This window comes from Grampus griseus, assembly GCF_964374135.1.
Source record: "Grampus griseus genome assembly, chromosome: 10".
In the NCBI taxonomy this organism is placed as follows: Eukaryota; Metazoa; Chordata; class Mammalia; order Artiodactyla; family Delphinidae; genus Grampus; species Grampus griseus.
This window is the reverse complement of record NC_139004.1, coordinates 63,181,775-63,203,699: the sequence shown is the minus strand read 5'-3', so window position 1 is coordinate 63,203,699 and position 21,925 is coordinate 63,181,775. Positions and strand designations below refer to the sequence as shown.

The window sequence follows — 21,925 nt, the reverse complement described above, 5'->3', positions numbered from 1 at the left end:
ATGCCCCTACAGAATAAATTAGATGTGTGAATGAGTGTGTGTGTGTGTGTGTGTGTGTGCATGTCCATATATTGGGTGGTCAGGGTGAGGAAACAGAAAGCATAAAGGAGTGACCTCCAGATAAACATGGAGTCATTGTCGAGATGGGGAATTAAGGCAGACAGGGACGGATAGATTCTAAATGAGTGAGTTTGGAGGGAATCATGTTTCTTTTGAGATATGTGTGAGATATCCAAGTGGGTATGTCAAGGAAGCAGCTGGATATAGACACCAGATGTCACTGTAAATTAAGACTGATTTTTGTAAGTGCCTCTTATTTTACTGTTCACTTTATTAGTTATTTATTGCTGCATAAAAATTACCCCAGCACTTAACATCTTCAAATGATAAACACTTGTTATCCCATAGCTTCTAAGGGTCAGAAACCTGGTTTCTGGCTCAGGGTCTTTCATGAGGTCTAGATTTTGGCCAGGGCTACAGTCATCTGAAGGCTTGACTGGGGCTTTAGGATCTGCTGTTAAGACAGCGTCCACCCACACGGCTGTTGGCAGGAGGCCGCAGTTTCTCTCCACAGGAAGCTTCTCCATAGAGCTGCTTGAGCATCCTCAGGACATGGTGCCTGGCTTTCCCCAGAGTGAGTAATCCGAGAGAGAGAGCAATACCTTATGGGACTGAGTCTCAGAAGTCGCACACCATCACTTTCACCACATTATATTCCTTAGAAGTGAGTCACTAAGTCCAGCCCAAGCTCAAGGAGAGAGGAATTAAGCTCTACCTTTTTAGAGGGAAGAATGTCAAAGAATTTGTGCATATAATTTAAAGCCATCACATCCACCAAAGCTTTTTTTCCAGGAAAAAAAAGGCATTTTTGGGAGCAGAGGAGAGGCAGATTCAGGGACAGATGCAGTTGCCACTCACTTAGCACCTTGGGGGAATGAAAGCTGCGGCCATTTATTGTTCACGAAAGCTGGGATTAGCAAATGATCGCTCTCAGGCCTGGCACTGCCAGAGCAGGCTAGCACCGTGAGCCATGGAGACCAAACTGGAGTAACCCCCTCTGTCCCCATTCCCCCAGACTCTCAGCACCTGTCTACCTGGCCAGCTGTATCTCACTGCTGCCCAAGGCCCGCACTGGTTGCCATTCACACATTGGAGACTCTACTGTTGGCAACTGTCAGGCACCAAGCAGTCGAATCTCTGTGCAAGAGCTGGAGACTTACCAGCTGCCCAACTTGAGGTGAGTGGGAGGAGAGGACACACGGGCACCTGGGTGTCACTGGGGCAGAGAGCGAAGCTGACTGTAGCAGGTCCCCCCTTGCCTGCTCCGTGCTCATGGCCTGCCAGGCCTTTCCGTCTTGGGCCAGTCGCTCTTGTCCTGAGAATGTCTCCGGTAGGCGGCAACTGGGCAGAAGCATGGACGCAGGGTCAGTGCTCAGGCAGGCCCACCCCAGGCAAGCAGAGAGGCCAAGAGTTTTCTCTTTTGTTATGTAAGTATTGTACTTACATAAAATATTTACTATCTTGCCCTTTACTAAAAAAGTTTGCTGACCCTTGCAATAAAGCAAACACTTTTTGCAGGAAAAAATTTTTTTTTTTTCCTCTGTGAATCCAACCTTTGAGAGTCTCTGTTGACATTTCATTCAGAATCTGAAACACTCGGCACTGGAGGGGAATGAACCTGACCACACTCTGTGCCAGTGTCCTTTCTGTTGCAGTGAGGGACACCGCGGTTCCCTCCTTTCTCATAGCCCCAAGTGTTTTCTTCTCTGGAAGATGCTCTGTGGCTATGGGCAGTACAGCCAAATCTAGGGAGGCTTGTTCTCGTGATTCTGCACTCACCATGGGAAGCCAGATCTCTAGCAAAGAACTGGAATGAGAGTCCTGGAACCGTGCATATTTGCTGTCAAGTTCAGTGCAGGCCCAGGCTAAAGCTCTGCGTTCTTATGCTGCCTCAGAAGAGTCTCCTTGGTTGTAAACGTTTTCTCTGAGAGGTTATTGTTTTACTTGTGTTGAGGGCTTCCAGACTGGATCCTGGAGAGGGTAATTTTTCTCTCTTCTGCTTTGGTATAGCATACCATGGTGATATTTCTATAGCTCTGCAGCAAGTTAATGCTTAGAAAATTACATCTTATGTACTTGCCTGAAAGACTGGGTTGAATGGAGTTCATGCTCTGAAGAAGAGATTAGCTTTGTGAATTTGCCAGGGGAATCTCCTTCCCCCAAGCTGCTAAGTGACTGGCATCTGCATCTGTCCCTGAATCTGCCTCCTCTCTGCTCCCCAAAGGGGCTTTTTTTCCTGGATGGAATGACTCACGGGCTCTTGTCATAAAACCACTCTCCCAATCTCAGCACCCGCCCATGGGGCTATTACCTCCTGGGTTAAGGTCCATCCCGTCTCGTTGTCTAGGGAGGCCTGGACTCAGCCCTGTCCTGCACAGGATGCCAGCAGCTCGGCTGGACCCGGGATTTAGGAGCTGGTATTTCTTACCTTCGCAGGATCTCTGGAGGTTACAATGTAGATCCCCAGCATACATGGTCATCACTTACCATTCTTAGAGTCTCTAGTTTTCATTACACACTATTTCATTACACACAAATAGAACTATAGTTCTATTTGTAAATAGAACATCTGATAGGCAAAACCCTGATTTAAATCCTAGCACTTTCAAAACCCCCTTGGTTGAAGGATAGTACCTCTTTCTCTGCTTGGCAAAAACACAGAGAAAATAGTGAACGTGGTTAGATGACAGACAGGATAGACTCTTTCCCACCAAAATACTGAGACTAATGTTGGTTTACAAATGTTTAAAAATAGAACACAAAGGCATCAAGAATAGACCATTTCTCTAATATAGGGACTTGAATTATATTTCTCTAAATTAATGCATAGAAATTATCATACATAGTAATGTACAGATCTGGTTACTCTTCAAGGATTTATTGGCCTGAGAAAATAAAGGAAACTCCACAAAAGAATCAGAGCCATGACTGGCTGATCTAGAACACACACACCCTGGACAGCAGGTGGGTCTTCCAGCTTCAGGTACCCTTGGATGACTCACTGTCCACACTGCTCAAAAGCAGTTCATTTTACTTTGGCTTTTTGGTTTGCTTTTATGGGTAGACTTGGATTATGTGCAGAGATTTCCTCAAAGGAGCTAGGCTGCTTAATTCTTTCTCTTTAAAAAAATTTAGACCTGGGGCTTCCCTGGTGGCGCAGTGGTTGAGAATCCGCCTGCTAATGCAGGGGACACGGGTTCGAGCCCTGGTCTGGGAAGATCCCACATGCCACGGAGCAACTAGGCCCGTGAGCCACAACTACCGAGCCTGCGCGTCTGGAGCCTGTGGTCTGCAACAAGAGAGGCCACGACAGTAAGAGGCCTGCGCATGGCGATGAAGAGTGGCCCCTCGCTCTCCGCAACTGGAGAAAGCCCTCACACAGAAACGAAGACCCAACACAGCCAAAAAAAAAAAAAAAAAAAAAAATTTAGACCTTAAGACCTTTGCAGCTTAGGTGCTCCTGAGCTGAAGGTAACAGAGTAAGGAAAGTGGTAAAAGAAAAAATAAATGCAGAGATTTATGGTTTGGGGTAAGATGGAGTAGGCACACTTCACCTTGTCTCTCCCACTAAATGTAGCTATAAAACCTGGACTTATTACACAGAACAGCAATGTGAAGACCCTGAAAAGTAAGCAGTTGCAAGAGAAGAAGGGAAGGACACCCTAATTCAAAGTAGAACAGAACCTGTGGTCTGTTTCCCATTTTTCCCCTCCAGTATTCCCCAGCCTGGACTCAAGGCAGCCTGAAACCCAGAATTGAGCACAAAGCACCTAATTTTGTTCCAGGAGTGAGAAGCAGGCTCCTAATGCTCAGAGCGTGGGGGTAAATCCCTGTCTTTTTTCTTTTTCTTTGCTCCACCCTCTAATGCCTTAGGCCCCCGTAGGATTGTGTAGTAGTAGCAGCAGTGAGGGGCGACGGGGAGAAGGTTGGTAATGGAGGACCTCAGTCACCCATCCTTTGGGATAAGGGATCCTTCCTTTCTGAGCAGAGGAGCTGTGGTCCCCAGAGGGTGGAGGAAACTCTCATTGCTTTTTTCCTTGCACTGTCCTCCCACTGTGTGGCCCAACACAGTGCAGTTGTAGGACATGCACAGCAAAGCAGGGTAGCTAAAGCACCAGGTCTCTGGCCAGAGGACTGAAAAGCAAGCCCCAGGAATCTAGAAGGACCAGAGAGATCACCGAGAGGGAGAAGCTCTGGAGAACAACCCCAAAAGGTTGCTTATGAGCTCCTGGGCTCTTTCCCAAGCTGCACCTGCCTGGATCTGACCCTAAGCAGCGTTGGCAGTCTGTTAGAACCCCTGTCCCAGATGGCCACTGGGTGGCGCCCACAGAACAGCTGAAGAGCACTGCAAAGTCAGAAGACTGATCTGACGTGGGAATCACAACCTCAGAGGGCAGGTTGGAATGTGAGGTCTGAACCCAACCAAATTGATCACTTACTGTGTTAGTTATCAACTTATTGCCTCTCAACCTGAATGCACTCTTCAGTGTGTGTATTCTGTGATATATAATGGAATTCCTTTAAGTATTCGTCCTTTGAAGTGAACACCATTGTTAACCTTTCTCAGTAAAGGACGCTGGAGTGACAGTGTAGTAGGAAGAGGTTTCCTGCGTTTCCCAGGGGAGGATCAGCATTGTGGGACATCTGCTGGAGCCTGCCCCAGTCATGGGCACAGAATATGGTCCCTTTGCAACCTGGCAGCCTTGGCTAGCAATAACTTTCTGCAGCTCTCTTGACACAGAAAACAGAGCCTTGTGTGGCCCATTTGCTCTGTGGGCCTCCTGCCCTCCTTCAGAAGGAAAATGGAGAATTTGCCAGCAGACCTCCTTTAAAAGAATTGTTAAGGGAAGTTTTTTAGACAGAAAGCAAATGATACCAGAGGCGAACTTGGAACAATAGGAATGAAGGAAGAACAACAGATACGGTAAATATCAGGGTAGATATGACAGGCTAGCTTCCTCCTCATGAGTTCTTTGAAATAAGTTTGATGATCTGAAGCCAAGAAATCTAACACTGACTGATATAATACACAGCACAACTACAACATAAAGGTGAGAGCATAAGGGGATCTATATGGCAATAAGGTTTCTTTTTTATTTTAATAAATTTATTTATTTTATTTATTTATTTTTGGCTGAGTTGGGTCTTCGTTGCTGCTCGTGGACTTTCTCTAGTTACGGCAAGTGGGAGCTACTCTTCTTTGCGTTGCGCGGGCCCCTCACTGCGGTGGCTTCTCTTGTTGCGGAGCACGGGCTCTAGGCATGTGGGCTTCAGTAACTGTAGCACTCGGGCTCAGTAGTTGCGGCTCACGGGCTCTAGAGCACAGGCTCAGTAGTTGTGGCGCACGGGCTTAGTTGCTCCGCGGCATGTGGGATCTTCCTGGACCAGGGCTCGAACCCACGTCCCCTGCATTGGTAGGCAGGCTCTCAACCACTGTGCCACCAGGGAAGCCCAGGTAATAAGCTTTCTATATCTCACTTGAAGTGGTTAAAATACTGTTTCTAAGTAGACCACGATAAGTTAAGCATGTATCTTATACTCCCTAGGGCAGCTGTGAAAAAGAAAAGATGAAGAAGCATAGTCAAAAACACAATAGAGAAAATAAGATGGAATAGTAAAAAATGTTCAGATAACAGAAAAGAAGGCAGGAAAATATAAAAGAGGAAAACAAAAGAGGGCTCAAACAGAAAATGAATAATAAAATGATAGACCTGAATGTAAATATATCCTTAATTGTACTAAATGTAAATTGCCTAACCATACCAATTAAAAGACAGAAATTGTCCAAATGAGTTAAATAAGCGAATCAACAAGATTCTGTCTATAAAATCTCATATAGATTATAACCATATATTTAGGTTAAAAGTAAAAGGATGGAATCAGGAAAGTGAAAAGACAGCTCACAAGATGGGAAGAAATTTTTGCAAATCATATATCTGGCAAAGGACCAGTATCTAGACTATATAAAGAACTATTACAACTCAACACTAAAAAGACAAATAGCCCAATTAAAAAATGGGCAAAGAATCTGAATAGACATTTCTCCCAAGAAGGTATACACATAAAAAGATGCTCAACACATAAAGCACATAAAAAGATGCTCAACATCATTAGCTATCAGGGAAATGCTAACAAAAGACAACCTTCACACTCACTGGGATGGCTACAATACAAAGAGAGATAATAACAAGTGTCAGCGGGGATGTGGAGTTACTGGAACCCTCATACACTGCAGGTGAGAATGTAAAATGGTGCAGCTGCTTTGTAAAACAGTCTGGCAGTTCCTGAAAAGGTTAAACATAGAGTTAACATATGACCCTCCAATTCTACTCATATGTATTTACCCAAGAGAATCAAAAACTTATGTCCACACAAAACTTGCACCATTTGCATCTTTGTCAAAAATCCCCTTTAGGTAAAAGAGTTTTAAGGGAGACAAAAGACAGTCCCAGATGTCAGAAATTAAAGAAAAGAGGGAAATCAACTGGGGTCAGTGTTTTCAGCTCTTCAGACTAAACTTATTGACCTCAAATGTTCAGCTGCATAAACATAAGCCAGTTCTGCCACTCATATTGGCAAGCCATTTGTGGAGAGCACAAACTTGAGTCAGAAGATTTAAATATTTGGTTTTGTATCCCCACCGACTGCTATTTAGAAGTGTCTGGAATTGGAACAGAGAATATTCAACAGCCGTGCTGTTTGCCAACTGACACTCCGTGTATCTGTGCACATCAGGAAATGGCTTTAGCCAGATTTTGATGCTGTAGGTAGGGGAAGTTTAAAACAATATATAGAAACTTATTTTACTTCGATAAGGGAGATAAGTATAGCTTAGTGGAATGAATATTGAAATGCACTTTTATGTCCTGATAATTTTTTTTTTTGGCAGTGAGCAAATAATGACTTAAAACAAATAGTAAATATGAGGTGGGAAAATGAAGAGAGAAAGTTCACTGAGTGGGCTGAGAGTGAAGCAACCTGGATGCAAATCTTTTACTCACTTTCATTCATTCATTTACTCACTTGTCTTTCAACAAATATTTATGGAGGGTCCACTATGTGCCACACACTGTGCTAGTTCTCACTAAGAGGTGATGACCAAGATGTACCTGCGTCTGACTTTCCTTGTGTTTGAGAAACCACATAAACAGAGATCAGCAGCTGTGAGGGTTCATGTCGCAGGAGAAACCTACAGGACAAGTGCCCAGGCTGTGTGGTCAGTCCCAGGAGGAAGAGTGCTCGGTGGGGTTTGGTACAATGCTTGGTGCGCTTAATGGAGGCTGGTGTTTGGCCTCAGATAACTGGTGTGTGTGTGTGTGTGTGTATCTTCTAAATAACTAATCAAACTTACCTCTGAGTGTGTTACAACCTACTGAGAAGATCAGATGCCAGTAAATGCGATAGAATGTGGATCCACAAAGCTTGAGGAATGCCCAGGGGGCTTTGGGAACCCACATGTCAGCTGAGGGGTAGAGAGACAAGTGTGACATTCTAGAGGAGAGGACCCCAGTTGAGTGCTGAACTCTGACTTACAAACAAGAGTACTCTCAGACCGTAAGAACATTAGCAACTGCCGTCCTGGAAGAAACAAGGCATTTCATCATTATTGATGAAATTGATTCACTCATATTTTATTTTAAAGTTCAAGTTAAAACTATTTTCTTCTGTGTGTGTATGAAGCTGACATATATATATATATATAATTTTTTTTTAAATAGGTAACTTCATGCTCTTAAAATGGGGCATAAAGTGGTCGTATTCGACGTCTCTGTCATCAGAGCCTTGTGGGAAACTCGTGTCAAGAAGCACAAAGCCTGGCAGAAGCAGGAGGCAGAAAGGCTCGAGAAAAGCGCATTGGAAAAGTATGTGTTCTCTGTACTTGCTCTGTAGCTCTCTAGCGAATAAGACAGGCTGCATTTGTGTTGTGGAGGGGGATGCCTGTCCTCCGAGATTTCTTCCTGTCCGTAACACTTGCTCACTGGACTTCAGAATCTTCACGCTGTTGCCTACAATGAACATTCGATTCCTGTAACAGTAACACTCATAGCTATAAGGACCCCCATACATTCCAGGTACTGTGCTAGGCATGGAAAAGACAGCAATGACACGACAAATCCCTCTACAGGAAATTCTGAAAGACCACCTAGCTGCCCTCAGCAGGCTGATGCTGTCCACCCACGTGACAACATGAGGCTGCTCTGTGTCCTGCACTCAGCTGTCACCCGTTGAGCTGAATGTTAGATAAGATTCATTGTGTTGATGCAATTTTTACTTGGATTGGAATGATGTGGTTTGACTACTGTCATACACTCATGAAGTATGAGTAAAAGAGCGTTATTGTGTGTATGAAAACTAAGTTGAGGGCTTCGGAAGAACTATGTGTGTGATCAATATGAACCACCCAATTGAATTAACACTGTACAAGACGGATAAAAGTACAATCAGCTAGAAAGGTTGTACATTCAGGTAGCTTTGCACGTCTGTAATTCTTATGCCCTGTGAGGAAACCCAAACTGGAAGTCTTGGATCATGTGTTATGGGTGTGGTTTATATAAGAAAGGCAGAGTGGGATTCTGATTGGCAGACCCATTCTCAAAGGCGGTCCATGACCCTACATCAAATTGGCAAATTGTGACATATGTCTAGGCTTTAGGTTAAAAACAAAATGTGTAGGATATGAATGTCTCTTTATTCTTGGTTCTTCACTTCTATGAATTATTTCGATCAAGCAAATACCAATTCTGATCATGCTTGATAATTAAGCTGCTACTGTAAGCATCACAGCTGTTCCAGGTGGTTATAATTATCCCCAGTCTGAAGACGAAGTTAGGACCTAAGTAACTTGCCCAAATTGACAGGGCTGGTAAATGGAGGATTTGGCCAAACCTTTCCCCCTATATGATGCTGTAATCACAGATAGCTGGACTGTCTTTTCACTTGCCACTGATATGAGATTATCCACTATGACATGAATCTTAAATTTAAGAATTGGAACCCTCAGACCAGGCAACACCCATGGCAGAGGATCTTAGGGATCTACATGAGCATGAATTACACAAGGTCCCAGCGCCCTATGAGCCCAAAGTGGTTCTCAGCCCTGCTCCAGCTTCCTCCCACCCCCAGCATCTGGGGTTACCCTAGGGTGGGACAACTTGCTGAATGGGGACCCAAGCCCTGGGAGGTTTATGGAGGCATCTGTAGCTGAGGTAACCGCCTGTGGGTTCTGGGAACAGCAGCCACCTGCAGGAGCTTCGGTCTGAGAACCGTGCCCTGGAAGCCACTTTGCAGTCACGTTTGACTCTCGATCTCTGTCTTCCATCGTGGTGCCAAATGGCTTTGTGTCCACATTCACACGTCTCATGTACACAGGGTTGGTCCTGCATTAGGCTCAGTGCCATAGGGCTTGTGGTGTGCCTTATCTTAACCTAAGACAGAAAACTTCTTGGGAATTTGTTAGGATTTTCTAGCTCAAGATAAGAAAAACAGCCACCAAACTGGATGGGTGGTGAGGAGGAACTGGGAGGGTGGCTGGAGGAGTGTGATGTTCAGGAAGAAGCATTAATTTCCCAGGACCTGCAAACATGAATGTAGTGAATTTACCTTTTTCTGGCAGGTATTTTTGAAGTTTCATAATATAATTTATACTGTTGTTGTTAGGACTATTTGAAGGTTACCCTTTAGTTTCTCAAAATTTGTTTCCTGTGGGAAAGTTAATATATACATACATACATATATATTTTTTAATTAATTAATTTATTCGGTTGCACCGGGTCTTAGTCGTGGCAGGTGGGCTCCTTAGTTGCGGCATGTGAACTCTTAGTTGAAGCACGCATGTGGGATCTAGTTCCCTGACCAGGGATCGAAACTGGGCCCCCTGCATTGGGAGCACGGAGTCTTAACCACTGGACCACCAGGGAGGTCCTGAAAGTTAAGGTACTGATGACTGCTTTGTATAAAAGGCAGTTATCTGGTTAATTTAAATGTACTAAACCAGGCAAAACCGTTTAGTTTGTTCTGTTACCTCACTTCATGGTATTTCATTTTGTAATACTGTATTTGTTCCATGAGGTATATACCAACACTTAAAAGTTATGAGTACGGAACATCACTCCACTTGAATGAAACTCAGTCATTTAGATGGAGAGATAGAGATGCTTTTGTTAGGCTCTAAGTGAGGAATTTTTCATCCAGTGAGCCTATTTGCCATCTAGACTAAGATTGTGGGCTCGTTTCCTAAGGAAAGAGTATTTTATTTGCACACTTACTGATTTAATGAATAGAGCTCTAATGGCATTGTTTTGTATGTTTATCTTGTATTTGAAATACTACAAAAATTGACTTAAGGGGACGATTATTCAATTATATGGGCGATAAAGTATAAAGACAATGACATTTTATTTATGTTAATTACTCTCAAGGAAGAGAATGGATTTGTAAAAATAGTTTATATTCTCATTGTGACTTTCTCTAGGTTTCAAAGGGACTAAGACATCAAACATTTAAAACAGAAATCCAAAAAAGATTTGGTATTTAACTATTTTTAAGTAGCGCATCTAATTTCCTTTTTCCCTCCACTTACGTTGGCTGTACCAAGATATGTGAAATAGTTACATGAATTTGTAATCTGTGATATAGGAAAGATGTGTTGAGTAGGGGTTAACCGGTATCATTTCATTACCTTGCTAGACTCTACCTTTAGGTTCAGTCTAAGAAATGAAGAAAGAAAATTTAGAGACATTAATCTGAAAAGTGCTCATTGAATACAAGAACTCGCTGCGGCTGTGCTGCTGGTTGTGAAAATTCTGGAAGGATTTCTTTTATTATTTCAATCAGTGCCTTGGATCTAGGGTCTGCCCTGTATCCCTGACTGCTACAGTCAGAACTAGAGCTACAGGTAGATATTTAAACTTATTTTTATCATATGGTATTAAAAATATTTAAATTACACAGAAGAGCTAATAATGAAAAGCAAATCACCCCAAGCCCCTGCTAGTATTTCCCAGAGGAGCTCACTTCTAACTCTTGCAGCACTTTCTCCTGGTATTAAATTCCTATTTCTCCATGTGCTGGTATTTTAAAATTTATCTGTTTTATTACATTATTTGTAGATTTCATGTGTAGATCCTGAAGCCCCAGGTAGTTGATTACCCAGTGCTTTTCCCCAGCTCAGCAACCTGTGACTAGGACCTGGGTAGGGTAGTAGCTGTGCTAGCCAATGCCGTCAGCAAGATAGTTTTTTTCAAGCGCTCCTGTTCTCCTAGATTAATGGCAAGCATGAAACTCCACTGATACCTGAAGTGGTGTCTGAAGAGCAAAAAGTCTGATTAAGGGGGAAACGTTTGCACATAGTCCTGGGGAACCAGCCCTGCAGAAATCTGGGATCAAGAACTCCAGGTAGACATAACAGCAAGTGCAAATACCCTGAGGCAGGGGTTTGCCTGGGTGGTTCAGGGAAGAACCAGGAGGCTAGAGTGACTGGGCCAGAAAAAGTGAGTGAGGGTGCAGTAGTGGATGAGGTCAGACAGGCAAGGGGAGCGCACAGATCCGCAGGGCCTTGTAGGCCATAGTGAGACATTTGCTTTTATTGGGTGAAATGAGAAACCAGTGAGAGGTATGGGCAGAGGCATGACATGGTGTGACTGACACTGTCACAAGCTCACTCAAAATGCTGGATGAGTTTAGACTGTAGGGCGGCAAGAGTGGTGCCTACATGAAGATGCTGGTGACTTGGACCAGGATGGGAGCAGTGAAGGTGGTGAGAAATGGTCAGATTCTGGTAGAAATGACCCTATTTGTTGATGGATTTGATGTGAGATATGAAAGAAAGCATAGAGTCAAAGATGACCCTGAGGTTTTTGACCAGAGCAACTGGCAGGCTTTTTCTAAGATGGAGGAAAAAGCAAGTTTTGCAGGTGAAGATCAGGAGTTTGGGTTGGAACATGTAAATTTGGGGGATGCCTTTTAGATATTCAGGTGGAGATGCTGGGAGGCAAGGAGGCTGGATTCATTGAGGACGTCTTGGCTGGAGATATATAACTGTGCGTCATCAGCATATAGATGTATTTAACACCAAGAGACAAGAATGTCTGTAGACAAGAATGATTTGTATTGCTATCAATTGTCTACAAGTTAACTTCAATCTCTGCCGAGTTGTAAAATAGCTTAGTCAACGACAAAGGTGCGTACCCCTATAGGATCAGATAAAATCCACTAAGTCTCCAGTATTCCAGAAAAAGGATATCCACCAGTCTCTTGCTTTTATCAGCCTTATGTTTCTTCTTACAATTGACAGTGCCTGGTAGTCCAGGCCAGGACTTTCCACATGCCCAGTCCTCAAAGATGTTTCTGCCCCAGACTCTTTCCTGACCACTTGGCTCCTGGGCTTTCCTGCGATTCTAGTGCACTTTTCCTTCGGGTACCACCTGAGAGTTTCCATACTAGGACTGACCCTCTACTACAGGGTTTTTTGTTTTGTTTTGTTTTATTCAGCATTTGTATTGCTTCAGGCCCTGTAGAGACCAGGGCTGCATCAGCAGCCTGTTTCTAAAAGAGCCCTCTTTTAGAAGCCTGGGATACTGCCTGTCACCAAGTCCCTGAGTTGGGCTGAGTAGGGCCCAGATGCCTTCCTGAGTGTGGAATGCACCAAGTTCCTATCCAAGGCAGGCTACCTTATTTTGAGACAATGTCTCTGTGTGATAGATTTGAAGGAAAACCACAACAAACCTTGTTTTTGTACCACATAGAATGTCAACCTGTTAAAGGCTCCAAGCAGATATCAAATCTCTACATGGAGAAAGGCCCCCAGGTGCAAAACACTGTTCTAATGACGGCGTGAGCATCTGGAGGGCAGCAAGACGTAGTCCATCATGATGGAGCTTATGACCAACCTGGGGAGATAAGACAACTATAGAATAATATGTCAGAGAAGTAGCAACAAGAAGGTGCTGGGGGTGATGGGGAGGCTGAGGAGTCCTGGGCCAGCTCCAGTGTCAGATTGGAACTGGAGTTTATGAATAACAGGTTCATCTGCAGGAGTGAAGTTTCCCAGGGTGGCTGATGGATGACCTTCTAAAGTCGAATTTTATAAACTGGGGCTGCCTGTATATTTCTATCCATATGCTCCTGAAAGGTCATCAGATTCCTGTGGCCTTGCTTTTTTTTTTTTTTTTTTTTTGCGGTACGTGGGCCTCTCACCATTGTGGCCTCTCCCGCTGCGGAGCACAGGCTCCGGACACGCAGGCTCAGCGGCCATGGCTCACGGGCCCAGCCGCTCCGCGGCATGTGGGATCTTCCCGGACCGGGGCACGAACTAGCGTCCCCTGCATCGGCAGGCGGACTCTCAACCACTGCGCCACCAGGGAAGCCCTGGCCTTGCATTTTTGAAAAATTTGGGTGTCACCTCATAATATCAAGGGATATTGTAATTAATCAAAGGCATAGGTAATTTTGGTAGAAATTTTAGCCATGTTAACTCACCTCTACTTTTAAAGTCAGATTTGCTAATACTTCACAACTCTGAGGGTTTAAGCTTCCCCCACACCCCATATCCACCACAGCAGAGGAAACAAGAAAGAAGGGGCGGAGAGGGGGCGGAAGTGGAGGGGAGGGCTTGTCTCCTGCTGGGAAACTGCAGGTGATGAGAAGGACTGCGCTTGCGCTTGCGCCCAGGTGGCCCTCCTGACTTCTCCAGGCAGGTGATGGCGATTCCCCAGGAGATAACCGAGACCTCTGCTGCCCGTTTTAGGATAAAGGAGGAGTGGAACTTCGTGGCCGAGTGCAGAAGGAAGGGCATCCCCCAGGCTGCGTACTGCAAGAATGGCTTCATAGACACCAGCGTGAGGCTTCTGGACAAGATTGAAAGGAACTCCCTCGCAAGGCAGAGTGCAATTTCCAAGGAGAGAGAGAAACGGAGCAGTGAGTTTGTGTTTGAACTTACGGGGCAGCACTGGAAGGTGAGTCCATGCGTTTCGGTCCCTACAGCACGCCGAGGCTCTTTGCAGCGCTGCGGCCGACGTCTGCTGCTAGGCTGAGCTCAGGCCGTTGACCTTGGCCCAGTGCACGCTGTTGCTGTTGTCTTTAGAGAGCTTTCCCCTGGATGCGGAGGAGCCATTGCCGGCGTCTTTTCCGCGGTGAAGGACTGTGCAGTCTTGAAAAGAGCAGCGGGATCCCCTTGGATCCTTACGACGCTGCGAGGGACTGGGACCCCAGCGGCTCCTCAGGATGGCAATGTTTGATTCTGGGAATTCCCTGGCGGTCCAGGGGTTGGGACTCCGCGCTTCCATTGCCGAGAACGCGGGTTCAATCCCTGGTAGGGGAGCTAAGATTCCGCCAAGCCACGGGGTGCAGCCAAAAAAAAAAAAAAAAGTTCGATTCTGCCGCCTCCTCGCCACCCCTCCCCGCCCATTAAAAAGAACTTCTTGCCTTCTTATTTTTTTTTAATGCTCTGAGCACTTGACTTGCCTAACACCCCTCTGTGGGCGGTGACTTTGCTGACTTGTCACAGAGTGTAGAGCCGCAAAGGAATTTCGCAGACCCTTCAGCCAGTTTTCCTCCGAGTTTCTGAGGCCAGGACAAGGATGTGCCCTCTTTCTTGCCTCGGGTGTGTACGATGCTTCCTGCTCGCACTCCCCCAGGTTGCTGCTGGCTTGGAGAGGCATCTCGGGGCTGCTTGTGCTCTGATGTTTCTTGTCTGAAGCAGCCCATGGTGTGTGTGTGCTGGGTGGCGGCACAAATGAGCTCGGGCTGTCTTCCGTTCAGTGGGACAGAGTTGCTGGGACCTGCTCTCCATCTCTTTTTATCCCACCATTTTGTGGCTGAAAGGACTCTGGACTGGGAGACCGTATATTTTGGGTGACCCTTTACTGGCCGTGTGACCTGAGGCTGTTTGCTCCATTTGTATACATTTTATCTCCTTCCCTGTTCAGTGGTGCTAATGCTTGCCTTCACCCCCTCAGAGGGCTGTTGTGAGGATTAAACGAGCAGATATTCTGTGACACTGTCTTGTTAGCGACACAGCCCTATAAGACTGGGAGAGACTATGACTGACACCTCTTTGGTGGTCTTTCTCCTGCATCTGCATCATTGAGATCAGTGGGTACACGGATACTGCCTTTTCTGGGGCAAGAAGGAGGGCCTGTCTGGATTTCTAATTAAATACCACTGGTAAATCATTCTCGTGTGCCGTGGTCAAACACGATCCCAGCCCGCTTGGGGAACCTGTTGAGTCCTCTCGGCTCACAGCACCTTTGGAAAACCACTTTAAAGGGCATTTAGTGAGTGCCTAGTGTGGTCGGGGGATAGGAAGAGGGTTATGAGTCAGCAGGCTAGGGAGACCCCAGGGTGAACTATGTGGATGTTGTCTTCATTACTTACAGCCTTCTTGTCCCCTGCATTCGGTTCCCTGAGCTGGTACCTTATCCTCATGGGTACCCACCGAAGGCGAGACTCTGGGGCCTCAGGCATTCATTACTATGAATTTCAGTTGCTGTTTTCCTTCCCCAGAGAGATTTGTGTTTCAGTCTTGCCTCTGCTTAAGGAGTGAAAAGCTCCATTAAAGGATGTTCGCCATCTTAGAGTGCTCGCGGCAGCGAGGGAGTTCTGGCCTCTAACATCTCACCAGGCAGCAGGTCTGGCCTCTGCAGGAGGTCAGCAAGAGGTGGACAGGGCGGTGGAGCTTCTGGGGTCTTGGGAACTGGGTGGGGAGAGCTCCCCTGGGGTTCCTTGGAGCGGCTGTGGGGCTGTGACCTATGACTTGGGTACCCGATTAGGATGGGGGTGTCGGGGGGTCAGGCATTCTTTGTGAGCTGGAAGACCCCAGGCCCTGGGCCCTGCTCTTTCAGGGAGATTTCTCTACTTTTACTGAACAACTTTTCAATAGAAAATTTCACTTCTACTGTCAAGTTTTTAATTTCCAAGAGCTGTCTCTTTGTTTTGTGAATGAATGAGTCCTGTAATGTGACTTTATATTTCTACTTTTATGCATGAGTCGTAAATTTTCCTTTAAAAATTTTGTCCTGTTTTCATTTCATGGGGGCTGTTCTTACTTATCTTGGAATTGATAGCTTTTTTTGGAGGAAGTTTCCATCTTTCAGAGTCTCCTTTTTCTTTTTGGGGTGTTTGTGTTGGTCTGGCATGTTGGGACTCTCTGGGAGGTCTGGAGACACAGGGTGTCGGGAGCACTGAGAAACTGGAAGCTCCAAGTGTGTGTCAGGTGAAGGCTTCGTTTTTCGGAGGGCGTTGCTATGGAGCCCCATGTCTCCAGCACGTTCCCCCCACCCCCCGCCCCAGGAGTGCATATTTATGATTTGTCTGCAGCTGGTGAGTGCCCACAGAGAGGATCCCCTCACATCCTGCAGGCAGGGACAGGCCTGGCAGCCAGTGCTCTGGACAGAGAGGAGGGCTGGGTGGGGAAGTCTCAGCTTCCATCACTCATCCTGTGGTTGCTGCCTCCCTCCCTAGATGTGCCTGATGGTCCCCAATCTAGACCCTCTGTTTAATCCCTCCAGTGGATAAGCCTCAGTCTTCTACAGGGGCAGTAGTTCTGTGACATGGATGGGGGGCAGACTTTGAACTTGACCTCCTCCTTTTAGCCCTGCCTTCTACTCTCACCTCCAGACATGCCCGGCTCTTCCACTTCCTGAGCCTCGGGAGCCTCTGGCGAGAAGTTCAGGTTGTGTCTCATTGTTCCTGCTGCTGCTGGTCTAAGGTTGAGCAGATCAAGGGAGGTGGGTTACCATCTTCCAGTTTTCCAGCTACCAGCATTTTCCTGCTGCTGCCTCCCTTCTCTTTCTCTTTACCCTTTGTAAGGTTTAAATCTTCAAAAAAGAATTCCTTTACTGTCATCTTTCATGGAATTTTAGAGAGGAGCAAAAGTGTCTGTGTTGTGTTCAATCTGCCATCTTTACCCCGTTCCTTTTATTTTTATTTAACACGCTATCTTAAGATTTTCCCACGTTATTAAAAATAGTTATGGATATAATTTTGGAAGGCATAATAACCTTTCCAAGTGTGCCATTATTGGAAGAGCAATATGAGAGAAGTTATTTATGAGACACTTCATAATTGAAGCTTCAAAAGAGAGAGTGTTTTCATGCCGTGGAGTGGCTGGGCCCGTGAGCCATGGCCGCTGAGCATGCGCGTCCGGAGCCTGTGCTCCGCAACGGGAGACGCCACGACAGTGAGAGGCCCACGTACCGCAAAAAAAAAAAAAAAAAGAGAGAGAGAGTGTTTTTATGACCTAGGGTCAGCTCCCTGATGCCCCAGCTCGTCATCTTGTTTCAGCGGCAGGAGGCAGCCCTCTGATCTGGTGTGGGCTGCATTCAGATCAGGATGAGGAGGTGCCGAGATGGGTTTGCCAGGCCCGGGTGCTGGGGGCAGTCACACAGGGCCCTATGCTGGGAGGGGCCCTGTGCTTGATGTAATGCTCTGCTGTCACCATCTTGAAGTTCTTAATTTTTAGAAGGGGCCTGCATTTTCATTTTGTACTAGTTCCTGAAACTATGTAGCCTGTTCTTACTCTAAGTGACCCATTTAAATGTCTTTGGGTTTCAGTGTCCCTCTTTTAAGTGGGCCTTCATCATGCCCACTCTGCCTATCTTATGGTACTGTTACGTGAAAGCATATTTAAGGTGAAAGTACTTTTGCAAGTTAAAAGCTTAATCCACATACCCAATAGCAATGATCATAAAGCCCATTATAAGCACCAGATAGCAAGCAAGGGTCACTGTGGACCTTCTGATTGCTACCTCCACCCCACCCGACCTCTCCCCTGCACATTCCTGCCCCACTTTGCAGCTGATGTGCTGTGCTCAGCTCCATGAGGTCAGGGGACATGCATGTCCCTCAGTGCTCAGCATACCTCATTGCAGTGGGGGCTCGTAATCCTGTGAACTGAATTTCTTCAACTGGACAAATAGCCCCCTCTAAAGCCTTAAGCACTTCTCAACACCTTTACAATTTTATCCCAGAACACTAGAGCCAGGGGAGGCCCTGGATACAGCCGAGTTCCTCTCTGTCACTTCAGAAGTGAGGGCCCAGGGAAGGGGGTGCCCCTAGAACATGGCTCGGCATCCAGGTCTCCACACTGTCCTTCTGGGCTCTTTCCCTGTTAAAGACTCATAAAAACATTTAGAAATTTGGCACAGCAAGTATTAGGTGTTTATCAAATATTTTAAAAAGGGATTAGTTTCAGAGCTGCCTGATTCCTTCTTGTATCTCTAGTGCCAAACATGAGTCTGCCTGGACATAACATGGCTCAAAAGATGTCTGCTGGATACAAACTACTATATATAAAATAGATAAACAACAAGGTCCTACTGTATAGCACAGGGAACTATATTAAATATCTTATAATAAACTATAATGGAAAGGAATATGAAAAGGAATATATATATTCTTTTATGTATATATGTATAACTGAATCACTTTGCCATACACCTGAAACTAACACAACATTGTAGATTAACTACACTTCAAAAAAAAAAAAAAAAGATGTCTGCTGAAAGAAAAAAAAGCGATTAGTACAGAGGAAGGGAAATGCAGCACACATTTTAAAATCTAAGACGTGGCCAGATTTTATTTTTAGAAAATGTTAAATCCATATGTTGTAAATAAATAATACATGTGTAGCTTTGGGTGGGAGCCTGGTTGTCAGTGTTCACTCGGCATTTGACTTTAATAGAATCATGAATTCATGGCCCTTTTGAAATTTGGCTAATCTGCTAGTGTGAAATTAATGACATCGGCAGCATCTTGCTTTCTTTTTTGGAATGGCTATAGAGCTGGCAGGTAAGCTCTCACCCATGCTCTCTCCCCTCTTGTTTCTGAAATAAATGCACGTTTTCCTTGGCTCTGTGTGCTCTGCCTCTGAACTCCGACATATGGAGGAGCTAGTTCTGATCGATGGGATCCATTCTATTCCAGGAGCTCCCAGATTCCTTGAAGGAGCAGACGCACCTGAAAGAATGGCACATAAGCAATACCCTGATTCAGATCATTCCTAAGTATATCGAGCTGTTTCAAGCCATGAGGATTCTGGATCTGCCAAAAAACCAAATCTCCTGTCTTCCAGCTGAAATTGGTATGTTGCTTAGCTGGAGCCTTCCGGCCCCTTGTCTGGGAAGCAGGCAATACTGAGAATTCTTCCTCCTCCTGCTGCCGCAGGAAGTCGCTGGGCCGGGCTGTTTTGGGTGTTCCCAGAGCTGCTGGTTCGTGGCGTCCCCTCTGGATGTTGATGCCAGGGTCTCACCTATGTAACTCAGCAGTACTGACATCTGCCAGTTTCTCAGAAACAAGTCTCATGAGTGAGCGGTGCTGTGTTTAGAAACTTTTTGTTTTTTCTTCCTTTTAGTTTTAGAAATGCAAACATGCAATAATATATTTATTGTAAACATGAGACACAGTATATTGTTCCCACATATTAGTTTTAGAAATAAACATGCAATAATATATTTATTGTAAACATAAGATAACAGTATATTGTTCCCACATATTAGTCCACTGATTAGTTTAGTTTATTGTACTAATTTGATCAAGGTTCTATTATTTTCAATCATTTTGTTGTTCACTTGCTTCACTGTAAGTGAAGTCCACGCGATCATCATCACTGTTTCTCTTTGTCTTGTGTGTGAGGCACATAGTTGTGCTGGGCATATAGTTGTTATGATTCTTCTAAGACACTCAAGTGTTCTTGGAGACATATCATCCCCATAACCCTCAGTCATGAGCAGGGCAAAATATTTAAACATTCTAGAAAGGAATAAAATGTAAAGTCAACTCTCTCAGTAAGGATTGTTAACAGTTTCCTGGGTATCAAAATTGTACACACAGGGCTTCCCTGGTGGCGCAGTGGTTGAGAGTCCGCCTGCCAATGCAGGGGACACGGGTTCGTGCCCCGGTCCGGGAAGATCCCACATGCCGTGGAGCGGCTGGGCCCGTGAGCCATGGCCGCTGAGCCTGTGCGTCCGGAGCCTGTGCTCTGCAACGGGAGAGGCCACAGCAGTGAGAGGCCCGCGTACTGCAAAAAAAAAAAAATTGTACACACAACCCATGTTCTTCTAGATATCTACATTGTAGCCATATCTATTTATAAATATGTATTAAAATATATATGCATGTTTAAAATATTTATATACACATATGTTAAAATATATGCACGCTAAACATATTTACATACAAGGGCTTACAGCATGTTCTCCAGCCTAAGCCTTGTTTCCCCTTATCATACCATGAAGGTGGGAGTGGACTCTAGGGTCAGGCTGCCTGGGTCTTTCACTTACTGGCAGGTCACCTTAGGCAGGTCACTCACTGGTTTTCAGTCTCCCTATCTGTAAAATGGGGATAATAATCGTACCTACTTCACAAGGTTATTGTAAGGATTAAATAGTTAATACAAAGAAAGCATTTAGAACAGATAAACCCCCAACACTTGCTAGCCACCTCCATCATCATCATCATCATTGTCTTTTTCTTAAGTTTTTAAAAAATTTTACTTAATTAATTTATTTATACAGCAGGTTCTGATTAGTTATCTGTTTTATACATATGAGTGTATATATGTCAATCCCAATCTCCCAATTCATCCCACCACCACTCTATTGTTGTCTTTACATAAATGTTATTTTTCAATATTAGAATATCCAAACTTTCGTCATTCTCCCTAATGGCTAAGTGATGATTATGGCATGATTTATTTAACTTGTTCTTCAAATATTTTAAATTTAAACTAAGTAATTGGATACTAGGTCTGAGACTCTGAAGGTACGATTCTAGTCTGACTTTGAGTAACTTGGGCAAATACTTTAAAAAAACTCAGCTACAGGATGAGATAGTCAAGAAAGAGGACCATGGGAATGAAGAGTTTTGAGCTCTTTTCTGTTGAATGGCTGTATTTTGTAAAGGAGGTGGAGTTGGATCTCTTATAGTGCTGCCTTAGAGAACTACTGAGCATTGGCTGAGCAGAGGGGGTGCGGGGAAAGTGGTCACCAAATGGGGTGTTCTTTTTCTCATTATCAGGACAATTATTTCTGACATTTGACATCAAGGAATTAAGCATGGCAGTGGGTGGTCCTCTTAACTCCTTTGTGGAACTCCTGAGAAAGTATCATTAAATGGGTTTAAAATAGCTAATTATTGAAATCATTTAAGAATGTTTACTCAAATAATTTAAAGTATGTACATTCCTTAAGGTATTCCTTGGGCTCTAGGAACAAGAAGCCTCTGGACAACAAATGGTGCCTCAGTTGGGTTATAGTCCCCTCTCTGGAAATTAGGTCTGAGGGCCTTGGGAGAATGGGCTATAAGTAGGGAGATTTCATTTCAGTTGGAAAAGATCCTGGAACATTCTAGGAAGGGATGGACTCATTAGCTATTTAGAAATATAACGTGCTGGAGCTATGACACCTGTCTTAGTCTGTTCAGTCTGCTTTAAAAAAAATACCACAGACTGGGTGGTTCATAAACAAAATAAACTTATTGCTCGCAGTTCTGGAGTATGAGCTCAGGGTGCCAGCATGGTGGGCTGAGGGCCTTTTTCTGGGTTGCAGACTTCTCGGTGAATCCTCACATGGTGGAAGGGGCCGGGGAGCTCTGTGGGATCTTTTTACAAGAGCATGAATCCCATCGTGGGGACTCTATCCTCATGACTTTATCCAAACCTGATTACCTCCCAGAGACCCCGCCTACTAACAACATCACCTTTGGGCATTAGGATTTCAACATACAAATTTTCAGACCATAGCAGTGCCTTAAACGTTTTATTTTAGTTTTTGTGTCGTGGGACCCTTGTCACACCGAAAGACTGTTTTCTCAAGAACCTCAAGCTCATGGTGCTTGAAGATAATGCTGTTCACCACGTCTGATGGAGACA

At 44.9% G+C, this 21,925-nt stretch overlaps 1 protein-coding gene across 2 annotated transcripts in view; it reads left to right on the top strand.

Annotated features, from left to right (window-relative positions):
- LRRC2 (leucine rich repeat containing 2) overlaps nt 1–21,925 on the top strand; it is a 35,144-nt gene that overhangs the window by 3,471 nt on the left and 9,748 nt on the right. The window contains exons 2-5 of one of the 2 annotated variants that reach the window (XM_082664526.1): nt 1,076–1,237; nt 7,779–7,922; nt 13,805–14,012; nt 18,982–19,138. In XM_082664526.1, coding sequence (XP_082520652.1) covers nt 7,798–7,922; nt 13,805–14,012; nt 18,982–19,138 — 490 coding nt within the window. In that variant the 5' untranslated portion in view covers nt 1,076–1,237; nt 7,779–7,797. The remainder of the gene's footprint in view (nt 1–1,075; nt 1,238–7,778; nt 7,923–13,804; nt 14,013–18,981; nt 19,139–21,925) is intronic. The other variant, XM_082664525.1, reaches the window with a different exon arrangement.